A 12,965-nucleotide genomic window follows, 5' to 3' on the forward strand; every position below is an offset into this window, starting at 1 on the left:
CACTACTACATTGAAATGCTAAAAAGACTTCGTGAAAAAATTAGGAAAATAAAGGCCACAGTTGTGGAGTGATGGATGGCTGTTGCACTAGGACAAAGCAGCCGCTCACATGGCCCTATCTATCAAGCAGTTTCTGACCAGGTAAAACATTACTGTGATGTGGCATCCTCCTTATTCACCTGATTTGGCTCCATGTGACTTTTTTTATTTCCTAAAGTAAATCCTTACTTAAAGGGAACCCATTTTACCTCTGCTGCAGAGTTTTATTCAAAAATGGAAAATCTCCTGAAGGGCCTTCCGAAAACCTCGTTCGAGAACTGTTACCAGCAATGGCAGCGCCGAATGCAGAAGTGTGTGAATGCTGAAGGGAACTATTTTGAAGGTGATAATGTTACGCAGAACTGATTCTATAAGCACAATGATTTATTGGACCAGTCTTTTTTTTTTTGTGTGTGTGTGTGTCATATCTTGTATTTGACATAAATAGAGAGGTGCGTTCTAGGAGACCTATACAATTTAAAGTAAAATAAAATTTTTTAATAAATATAACAGTAGGAAATTTTGCTTATATATTCTGTAAAAAGTTTTCTTCATATAAAAAAATAATTTTAAAAGTTTACTAAATATATTATCAACCTGAAAAAAGATTTATTTCATAGCATACGGTTTTTGTCAAAATATAGTTTGCACAGTATTATTCTGAAAAATTTTTAATTAGTTATTTTTTTAATTATATTTGTTTTCCTCTTTTAAAAATATATGATAAAAGTAACTGAATATAAATAATCTTTATGTAAACAAATTTTGAAAATTGATGGCAAGTAAATTTGAACTGTTTTTGCATGGAACTGTTTCAGTTCCGATTTTTATGAACATTGAAAGCATAATTTATGAGCACATTCCTAAACATAAAGGTTTTCTACAATACATGTATAATTATGCAGTTTTTCATCCCCCCTTTTTAATGGGCATAAATGGCATGCTTTCCTCATTTCCAGTTTGTTTCCTTCTGGGCTTTTATCTCCTGTACCTCTGCATCACTTCCTAAAATTTGTTTTACTGTCACACATAATCTTTGATTTATTCTTAGGTTTTTTTTTTTTTTTTTTTTTTTTTTTTTTTTTTTTATTCCTCTTATTTAGGAAATTTTCTTATGTTCTTGATTTTTACATTTGTCTATTTTGCAATATTGTCAAGTATTTCTTCTATAAAGATAAGTTCTAAACAGTTTTCAGGATTCCTTTACGTCCTAATTGACTGTATTAAAGCAATCCTGGAAGCTGTGTGACATTATAGTAGGAGTTCTAATAGTTTATTTTGGTTCAACAGATGGCAATTTAAAACGTTTTTCCACAATATTCGTTACATGAAAATGGTGTTGAATGTAAACTATTTTCAGAATGGTTCATGGGAATTTTTGACTAGCTCTGAATTACCAAAATATGAATATATTCTGATAATTTAGAAATGGTCAAATGTGAACTTTTATCAAAAATTCCTCCGAACAATTATCTAAAATGGTTCACATTTATTTTTTACTAGTTCTGAATTACAAGAATGTGATTGATAATTTAGAATTAATCGAACGAGAACTTTTCTGAAAAATTCCTCTGAATAATTATCTTCATCACTAAAATCACTTCCTACCTTATTTTAGAAGCCTTTGAAGTTCTGCCTTGTAACACGGATCGGAAGATTGCATCACATTCCGAGGGCCAAGTTTCACTGCTCTTCTCTAAGGTTTGCACATAATCAGAACACTGTATGGCTGGAATATATAAAAAAGCAGATGCCAAAATTTCAAGAAAATTGTCTCATCCAGTCAGGGTCACTAAAGGGGAATATACAGGGTGAATCCATTATTGAGTTAAGAATAGAATAGGGGTGATAGGAAAACCAACATTAGAGGCCTGTCAGATTACATCTCCCCAGTTGCGGGTTAAGAAATTGGTCAATTTATAAAAAAATATTCTAAATTGTCTTAGAAATTGTGCAAGAACATTATGTAAAGTGTATATGCAAACTAGAATAGGGTAACTTATTGTTGATAATAACTATACAGTTAAACGTTGCTGGGAAAGTTTGTGTCAGAGCTCACAAGTGAATTTTTTTGTGTATTGTAATAAATAATCTGCAAGTGAACTTTAAAAGGGAAAAAGTTTTTTAAATTTAAAAATTTAATGGACAGACTTGCATTGTAGTAAAAGGATGTTCTCATAATGGTTCAGTTTCAGTTCATTTGATTATGGCAAAGCGCATGAGGACTATCTGCCTGAGGGGAGACTTTTAAGGTCTGCTTTCATAGGGGACTTCCTAAGGAAAACTGTCTGATATAAACATTGTATATGGGAAAAGGCTCAAGCAGCCAGCCCATTTGCTGTGATTGAAACCCTGAACTAAACGACTAGTGTTCAACAACTTTACCACTCCGCTGATGGTGTAAATTCTCATAATGGTGTTCTGTTTTAGAAGGGCTAGTATGTTTATGCAATCACCTACTATTCACCCAAATAGGAACTTACATCAGGGTGCTTATGCATAAAGGTGGTTGAATCCTTATGAACATCATTGTGTAACTTGAAAGATGCTGTCACTTAATGTTAATGCACTATCTTGCTAAGATATTCATTTGCTTTATTGATTAAAGTGCCAAACTAAAACCATATTTGTATTGCAAAATCCAGGCATAAAGGTACCAATACCTTCACGTAGACCACTCTCTTCATGTTAAAAATTGATCTGCATAAGAGTGCTGGCACTTAATGCTGGAGCACCCTTTCAAAAATTTGTGTTTTGGAAAACAGTGGCTGACGTGCATCAAGATGCTGGAATCTCTGTGATTTGTTGCACAGTGGGCTCTATTTTAATTAGGTTTGTTTTAACCCTTTAACTGTCAAGTTATTTTGATGATTTGGGTACACAAATTGTCAAATTTTTCCTGAGATACAGTCGGGTTTGACAAAAAGATGAAGCCGAAATAAACGTCTCCCGATATATATTCGGGTATAACAATACGATGCACTCAAAAAAAAATTTACCCCGAGTAATACTCGGGCGTGACATTTTCGAACACCAGTGCTGTACCCGAGATTATCTCGGGCATGACAGTTAAAAGGTTAAAAGATAAAATTTTGTACTGTAGTGCTGTATCTATAAGCTTATGTCAAAGTCTTGCAAACCCTACTAGAGTGGAAGTGAGTTATCCCTTTTGTCTGGAACAAAGAACCAAAAGTATAAAATAACCTTTTTAACTCATAAATGAACACAATGGCACTGCTTTTGTGATAGGTAAACCTCTGATTCTTGCAGGAATTTAAATTATCGTGAGACACTGTTTTTGCAACAGATGAACCTTTGCTATTTGCAGGAATTAACATGCCATAATGTTGATTTCAAATGCAAGTAATGTAGTCTGAGACTACAACACAAAATAAACTACATAAGCTGGATATGACAATTACAGCATACATTTTAAATGCTGGCTAGCTAGGTGCTGTAGCTGAAAATAAACTTATGTTGAGCTGGGCTATAGTAACAGCAAGATGGGACTTCCAGAAGCTCTGAACATTCAAACTCTCATCTTAAATAAACAAACAACTTATTTGCATTCTGGTGAGGACTACGGAAAGAAATAGTTACAGTAAAGGTTTCAATTCATAATAACAAAAAAATCCTATAATTGAGTATAGTTACTCCACCAGAATTTAAACATTTGATAAATGTTTAATGTTAAGGGTCTTAATAACTATGGATGATCTTAATGAAGATATTAAAGTCTACAATTTAAAGCATGAGATAACTCTGACAAAGACACGTTTAAACTCTGAAGTTCAAATTTACATTCTGTAATAATTTATTTAACATTTTGTCAGATCCATCACTGATTTTTCTCACATCTTCCAGGAATCTGGGATGAAAAATAGTTTAGCAAAGAAATATTTGACCTTCACTGTATGCAAGTACAAGAATAACTTTTTGAAATTTGTATATTTTCTCTAAAACTCTTTTCTTTCCCTCACCCTTTTCCCCACACAAAATAGTGAGAGGAGCACATTTTGCTTTTAAAAGGCAATGTATGTTTTTAATGTTTTTATCATATATTCATGCTATAAGGTATTTCTCCCGCCTTCATGGTGTAGTGGTCTGCATGCTGGGTGCGTATTCCAGAGGTCCGTGTTTCGATTCCCGGTGAACGTGTTGCTAGTTTTTCATCTCTCTTGCTTAACGCCCAGACTAAAAAAGGTGGTGGATGATGATTCTCCACTCCCAGGATTTGGCAATCGGGTCCCCTAAAACCCCAGCTGCCCTTTAAAAGGGGGAGTATATAAGGTATTTCTCCCACCTTCTTTGCGTGCCTTCGTGGTATAGAGGTCTGCATGCTTGGTGTGTATTCCAGAGGTTTGTGTTTTGATTCCCGGCAAATTCGTTGCTGATTATTCACCTCTCCTGCTTCCAACAACAACCAAAAAAAAAAAGTCTCTACAGTGCATTCAAGGTATTAAATTTCATTCGGCATAACAGCAATTTAAAAGATTGCTTTGCATAGATGTATAATAGTTACTGTCATTTGTTTTGTTCTCGCAACAAAATTCCTTCTCATTACAGTCTTCGGGACTAATGTAACATAACCCTGTTTAACACAAAATTATAAAATTTTAAAAATGTAAATAATACATTAACAAAAAAAGCTTTTCTGTTATTAACTTAGATACCTCCTTGAGGTAAAAATAAATGTATGCTAGCAACTTTGTACACATACATAAAACAAATGATGCTTGTGTATATGCATAGATGTATAATAGTTACTATTATTTGCATTATATTTGCAACAAAATTTCTATTCATTACACTCTTTTGGACTAAACAACATAATCATGTTAACACACAAACATAAAAAAGTAGAATACATTAAAAAAAAAAGTAGGTAATACGTTAACAAAAAAATTGTATTTAACTTAGATACCCTCCTTCAGCAAAAAATGAAAGTATGCTAGCAACTTTGTACGTTGTACTTGAATATAAAGTAAATTTCATACATTTTATTTTTGTAGAAATCAGATATTTTCTTTTCTAAACTCTTTCCATGTGTGAGAAGTCATAGCTGTGTTGACTCTAATATGTCTCCGAGGCTGGTAGCTATCATCATTTTGTCTTTTCTGCTGCTGGAATTAGTTTTTTATTCTTGTCAACTTCCTTTTCCCTTCAGAATATTCAAATGGAGCTGGTCACTATCTTGAAAGGTTTCTTTCCCTTATGTGATCTGCACCTCCTGGTCTCCCATTCATCTTTGCTTTTTGCTTGCTGTTTCTTTCGACTTTCCATCATATTAGTTTCACTTCCAGCAGCTGTTTATAGCATATATTTGACTTTGACTGACCAGTCATTTCTTCATCAAGATAAGTTCCCTGTTGATCTTTTTCAATGGGTTTTTTTCATTTTCACCATTCTTCCACCTGCCATTGTTTCTTACTCAGGTGGTTACGATATCTCATTCATCCTGAAACTTTTTCTTGAACCTTGAACATATTCTTTGTTATTGTTTCCTTCTTCTCCTTTATAGGTTTTCTTTCTGAAGCATTATTCAGCCTGGGCTTTTCTTTATTTTTTCATTCCTGTAATCCCTTCTTTTCTCCCTGAGGATTTTCTGACATGGATGCTGGTCTGGATGAACCGAATCTCTTGATGGAGCTGCCCTTCTCAAGCCAAGTGATTCATGCAGTACCATCCCTATAAGTGCCATATGATCTAGCTAATAATATTTTTTAATATAATCCATATTCACTTCTGCAAATTCACTATTCTGTCTTTTTAAACATACACTTGTTTTCCTGAATCTGGTGATTAAACAGGGGCCTCCGAACTTATTACAAAATTTTCCCAGCCTTCCTTCTGGTGCACACGGAAAAGAATGTTTTATTTTCAAAAGCTTATCTCCACCTTAAAGTCAACCTCATGCTTCTTTTTATCATAGTCAAATTTTCGTTTTGCGTGGGCCATGTCTGACATGTGCATTGTCTCATCAACTAACTTCTGAATCTTTAAAGAATAAATTCTGTTGCCTTAAAAAAATTTTTTTTTAAATCCAGAGGATTATTCAGTGTCCTGGAAAAGAATAATTCAGCCAGTTATTTAGCATTAGTGTTGTGTGTTTTGTGGGTCTTTGTGCATAGGCTAGTTCATTAACACAACTATTTTAGCATTGGTGGTAATTTCTGACATAACTGTGGCTAAGTTTAACTATATTCTCCTTCTGTGCAATATTTGACTGTGGTTGATAAGGGACAATATATTCTTTTATGCCAATATCTGGATATATTATAAAAATTTGACTTACAAATTTATTATTATTTAGATTATTTTTATTTTAGATTGTTTTATTTTGATATAAATTAATTTTAAAATGAATGGATCACACTCTGAGGTGCCCTTCTGAGAAGGCATTCCCCGTATTGAGAACTCAATCTCATTCCGGGTCCACTCCCCCTTTGGGCACGTCGTGGTGGTTCAACCTCCACTATTACCCTCCAGGAGAGCAGCGCACCACCTGGGGACGCACCCCAGGCAGCACCGGTCGTCTAATGCTCCTACCAGTCGCTTGGGCAAGCCCGTCGCAGCGGGACATTACCCAGCGACCCCGGGGGAGAACCCCAGGTTACTAGTACCACGCCGTGCTAGGACGTGCCAGACTCCAGGGCCGGCCAATAAGTGACCTTTCCCAGAGCCTTCAGAACCACCAAGTTCATAAATTTTATACCCCCGTGGCTGAGACTGCCTAGGTACAGATCCTAGCCAGTAGCTTCGCAGAATTCTCTACGTCGACCCCGGGGGGGGGGGGGGACCCTTCTGAGAAGAATTATTTCTGATTGAAAAAATGAACAACAATCACAAGCAAGTATCTATTTTTATTTTTTTTCACTAGGATGAAGGTCGAGCAAATCAATTACTACCCAATTCATTAAGGAATGAGGATTTTATGCTGTCCAGGTACCTGGCTAGGCTACATTTAATATTGTTATATAATTGACAAATGTTACAGGACTTGATATTCAGTTTCAGGTCTTTGTAGCTTTAGAAAATAAACAGCTTTTTATACTCTCAGGACTGTTTTTCATATTCCAAGATGTGCTGAAAATATTTAAACTTGGTATTAACACTAGGATCGATATAATGGTCATGCTGGCCTGAAAGGGTTAAATTTCTTGCTGCCCATTCAGTGGGTGTCTTTTTCATGGGTCTGTACCCTTTGATATATGGTCACATCTGGTACTTGTCAACTGTTCTTAATGTCAAACCGGATTTTGGCATATCCTAAATGTCACAAAACTAAGGTCCCTTCAAATGAGTTCGGACTACTAAGTGCATATTCATATACTTGGATATATGTGTGTCTATGTGTAAAATAATTTAAATACATTGAAGGTAGATGTTGTGTAATAGAGAAACTTGGCAGTTAGGCTTCTTTAAATGTTCCTTTTCGCTTTTTTGACCAAACATTTCTATAAGCCAACACAAAATAAATTGGCTGCAGTAAGCAGGCCTGTTACTGAATTTATTAGTTTTTTTAAAAGAGAAGTGCCAGCAGCTGTTGTTAGCAGGAGAGAAGCAGAATTGAAGTGTGATATGTTCTAGACATAATCTTAGTTCAGAATGAATTAGTTTAATTTTATCATTTTGATTGACTAATTGCTCTAAAATTATTATTGGCTGTTTGAGTTTCAGTTTGTAAAAGCTATGTAAAAGTCATCTGGCATTGATACGTGTAGACATGACACAGTCCATAAAGGTTTATTATAAGGAATTACTGTTTTTAAAATAGAATGGGGAATACCTAAATTAAAATGAAGAGTTATGGGGCTGCAAAAAATTAAAGTTAGTATTTTATTTAAATACTTTTTTATGTTGCACATATAAATATAATGATTTATCGCTGATGGCACAGATGTTGAAGCATACTGTAGAAATATTTTAAAGTCTCGATAGATCTAAAGTTCACTTTTATTTTTACTGACATTTGTGGCCACAAATAATTTAGCACTCCAGGCATGCCTGTTCCAAAACGTAAAATTTGCGTTTTTAATATCATTGCAATCTGAAGAGAGCAGTGTAACAACAGTCTCCATAGGCCCAGAAGCGAAGTGCTATGTGTCTCAGTGGCTATCTTAATTCAGAGTGAATGAGCTGTGTTATCAGCAATTATAATTTTTGGAATCAAAGGGAAAATATCCATATTCAAATGAAGAGTTAAGGGGCTAGTGCAAATACAAGTTAGAATTTTGATTTACATATTGTGTTACATACATACGTATATAGAGAGAGATAGATCAAATATGTTTAGAAAAAGGAAGCTAAAAAACGCTTTAAAAATGTAAATACTATCTAACCTAAAGGAATTATTGTGCTGTAGAAGCAAAAAATATTATAATTAAATTTATTGAATGCAAAGGAAAAGTAGAAACCTAGTAAAAATTTGAAATTTAACAAAAATCAAGTAGCTTAGGCCAAACGGCCAAAATTTTGGAATAGTTAGATTGGAATATTTTTACTCTCATCAGGAGGATGGACAAAAATAGTTGAATAATAATTGGAAAGGGAAATTGAAGTATTATATTGAAGTATTATATGTATATGAATGCATGTGTGTCTGCATGCGTATAAATATATACATATTTATATTTATATGCATGCAGAGCCAAGTTTTTGTTCCCGCAAATTTTAAGCATATCAACTTTGAATTTTATTCATATATCAACATGTTAATTAATCATAATTGTTTACAGTTAGAAGTTTAAAATTTACATTCAATTTCAGATCCTAATGTGATTAATGCATAAATAAAAAAATAGAGTAAAAAACCTATTAAAATGCTTATTAAATTTTATATAACAAGCATGTGTACAGTTAATGTAGGAAAGTGGTGACATTAATTTTAAAGCATTGAATAAGCAATTCTATTCCAGATTTGCCATGAAAATATGTATATATTATGAAATAATTCTTTATATGTTGTATTTTAAATGGTTTTAGGTTCTCCAACTGTGTTAAATCTCTTATCGAAATTGATGTCTGTTGTTCAGGATGATTCATCTGTGGCATCTAAACTTGGACTCGTCGGTTTAAAGCAATGTATAAATATGTTACTAAATTCCCTTGATGCTCTAGAATGTTTCCATTTGCTGGAAACACTACTGCAAGTCAAGGATAATTCTTACTGGCTCACTAAGGTATGTAGTTAACATTTTAACTTGTATTACATTTTGTTTTAATTGTATCCCATTAAGAAACTATAATGTATTTGGATTAATATATTAAGTGTGGTTTAATAAACAATAAAATCCATCATAAAACACTCACATATTTTATTATTTAATGAGATATTTCTCCTATCCAATAACCATTGTCAAAGTATACTGAGGAAAGAGAACATATGTAATCTTTTTCTTCTTGTGCTTAAATTTCTGAGAAAATACAGTATTATGTTCAACTAAGAATTCTAGAAGCCAGCATTTGTGTCAGTCATTTGATTTCATTCTTCAGCATCTGTATTAGCTGCATCATCTTTAGCATCTGTATTAGATGAGGCACTGATATGTAGCAGTATGTATATTTTCCCCCTTATTTTCATTGGTAGTTTTCTAAATTTGTTAAGCACTAATTTAGAAATTATCCTTTTTACATAAATGAGATGTTACCCAGTCTTTTTCATTAGAATCTCTTAATTTTTTTCCAGCTACCTTCTCTTTGCATTTTGTTCTGCTTGAATTATGTTATTTTCTTTGAGAACAGGGTGTATTACACAATCATATTATTCAATTCTTGTTAGTATTTTCTTTGGGTATGCTTTCATGGCTTTATTACCAGCTTGTATAATTTTCCCCTGGATTAATATGAAAAATAATCTTTTGGATAGTCAAAAAAAGATTTTCTTACTGGACTTAATGAGGGAAAAAACTTCCCTTTGCTATTAAATTATTGTAAGTTTTTAAAGCTTTCTGTATAACATAGCTGTGAAGCATGGGTGTCACAATCCTGGGGATCCCAATGGTCTTTTCATTTTTCTTACCTTTATCCTTTTTGTTCTTCTATGCGGTTTCCTTTCTGGAGGTTAAAGTTTCTGGAAGTCAAATGCTATTAGATTCATTTTTTGCCTCTTTTCCCCTGTTTTTATGGCTTCTCATGGAAAGCCTACCTATGTGTTTGCCATACGTGGGAACCTATAAGATGGCAGAGAAGGAGCCAGGTAGTTGAGCAGCAAGGTGATTGATTAGGCTACCAATCCACATGAAAGGGGCAGATAGGGCAAATGATTTAAGATCATTGCCCTTATCTGCTTAAAAGTGGACACCTATTTTCATAACTTTGCAAGAACATACCATGCCCTTGACCTTGCTGTTAGCTCACCATTTTTTATACTGTGTATGGGAGATGGCCATTATTTATACTTACTGTTAAAAGTAATTCTTTCAATAGTTATCATTTTACCCCCATAATGATCTTTTCTAGGAGGGAGAATAGGTCCTATTGCAAGAACACTCCAATTTTTATTTCATTTGGTCAAGTGTTATTTACAGCTTATCTGTACAAGACAAAATAGTGAGCAATGTACTTATTGATGCAGCTGTTCAAACCATTGCTAAGAAAATTATTCATACAGCTGAAATTTCTATTCTGATACCTTTTATTCAAGTCCCAAAGTATGTAAAGCCTTAAGAGAACCATGAGCAAAGGCTTAGAGTATTTTTTGCTGTTTTGGAACACTGTTCAGTCTTTTGGCTTTCAAAAGAGCCAAAGAAAATGCTAGAAAATTTCATCATAGGAGTCAGAGGGAACCTTAGGTAATCTGCATGTCTTTAATAAGTTTCTATGCTGAACAAATGAGTATGAGAGAGTTTTGAAACCATGTAAAATATATAAGGACTGTTCGCTTTCCATTCTTAAAAAAGAAGACTGAGCAATTAGCGCCATAGAAGAAATTACTAGTACTATTGGTGAGAGATTTGCTGCAGTTTCTAATGGGGAGTGTTACTTACCACCATTTCTTTCTGTCAGCCTACGCTCCCCCCCCCCCCCCCCGGAGTGACTCAGGTGAATGCCTGGGGGAAGTACTGGTTAGGATCTGCACCTAGACAGTCTCAACCATGGGGTTATAAAAACAGACTTCACAGAAGGCCTGAGGGCTCTCGGGACAGAGTAAGGCTCGGCAGGGACCGTACGGTTACTGCCTTGTCTGCCCTTGCTCTGTGGGGTCACAACATGGTAGATTGTAAGAGCGGCGGTGTGGCACTTAATTCTGTTTGGCACTATAGCCTCAGGTCAGAAGCTGCCCTGTCGGCAAGAAATTTCCCATATCATTCAACTGTTCCAACTTTGAATCTTTTAAATCAAATCTTACAGCACTTAGTTAGGGAAGCCCTAGTGCAAATGTGCAGGTCTTACCCTGGTCTAGATGGTGTTAGCATGAAATGTGGGGCATCTATCCTATAAGTCACTGACTGCCCTTTCCTTTCTCTTTTTCTCTTTAATAGAGTTTGGAATTAGCATACCTTTCCTAGTGCATGAAAGAGAGCTATTATTGTTCCCATAGCTAATCTTGGAGAAGACCTAGAGAATCCCTTAAATTACTGTGCATTTGCACTTACGAATTGCATTTGTAAACTGCTTGAAAACGTGTTCACTCTTGCCTGGTTTTCTGTTAAGACCATTTTAAACCATTGCTTCTTTTAAGATGTGAGCAGTTGACTGCACCATTATTACAATATGGTGATTGCAATATTGGTGATCGCAACTTGACTATTCTAGTAAGGCTTCTTTGCACAATGACTTATCTTATTGATTACTTGAAGCACAATTATCATGCATGTCTTCTTTCTCTTTATAGATTTGTTCACTGTTTGCAGATTATTGCATGTCTGTTCTTAATATCCAGGCATTAAAGTATTTTAAAATGCCACGTGTAGAGAAAATGAAATTCAGCCACATGATAGACAAAAGAAATACTAACATGATCAGCAGCTCTTTTTTTTAGCATAGACACAAATACAGCAGTTACAGTCTTATATATATAGATGGATCAGAATTATTCAGTTATGTTAAAATATCATTTATAAGTGAACACTATGCAGAGGGTAGATAATAGCATGATCATTCTTTAATACTTACTTCTGAATTAGTTGCTGTTTACTATGGTTTTTTATTCCTTTTGGACAGAAATTAATTCAAAGCCATCTTCCTCATCCATTTACTGTATAAGATTAAAACACAATCTCATGTTAATTCTAAATCTTGGTGTTATTAGCTATGGTCACATTATAGTATCAGCTGTAAAAGAAGCCATGTGTGATATTTTGTAAAATTGTGCATTTCAGGGAATGCTGACTATGTTACAAGTTTTTTTTTTTTTTTTTTTTTTTTTTTTTTATCTGAAACTTGAAAATAATCTAACAATTTTAACAAATCCTGTACAATTTTGTAGCATATGTCAGAGATAGGGATTTTGTGTATTAATAAGGGTTTCTGTGATACTAAATAGAAAACATAAAGACTGAAAATGTTCAATTTTCAGAAAAATTAATCATTGATAGATTATAATGCCAATATGTTATGTTTATTTCTAACAAATGCTGTAAATGGTATACATAACAGCATCCAGAAGTATTAATTGAATTTACTTCTTGCACTTTTTTCAGATAGAGCTGGCTGAGGTTGTTTCTTCTATATCATTTAAAGTAGTGAATTATTTAGAAGGTGAAAGTACTCGTAACAATCCATTATTCAAGAGTACTTGCTATCAAGATAAATTTTTGAATGGTATATTAATTCCTTTGCTTGGTGATGAAGATTTTCGTGTGCGGCAAGCATCTGCAGTTGCCCTTGTTAAGTAAGTTTTTTTAATTGCATTTGCATTCATTTCTTAATTTTTGTAGCATTATGATTGTAGACATTAACATTTTTGTTCCATTTAAAAGAAA

General features: G+C 33.9%; 1 protein-coding gene across 3 annotated transcripts in view; it reads left to right on the plus strand.

Annotated features, from left to right (window-relative positions):
• htt (huntingtin) overlaps positions 1-12,965 on the plus strand; it is a 595,026-nt gene that overhangs the window by 176,978 nt on the left and 405,083 nt on the right. For all 3 annotated transcript variants that reach the window (XM_085807902.1, XM_085807903.1, XM_085807904.1), the window contains exons 14-15: positions 9,025-9,221; positions 12,684-12,874. In XM_085807902.1, coding sequence (XP_085664028.1) covers positions 9,025-9,221; positions 12,684-12,874 — 388 coding nt within the window. The remainder of the gene's footprint in view (positions 1-9,024; positions 9,222-12,683; positions 12,875-12,965) is intronic.

The sequence above is a fragment of the Stegodyphus dumicola genome, chromosome X1 (genome assembly GCF_044657685.1).
Source record: "Stegodyphus dumicola isolate Sdum_Otavi_A_Nest chromosome X1, ASM4465768v1".
NCBI lineage: Eukaryota > Metazoa > Arthropoda > Arachnida > Araneae > Eresidae > Stegodyphus > Stegodyphus dumicola.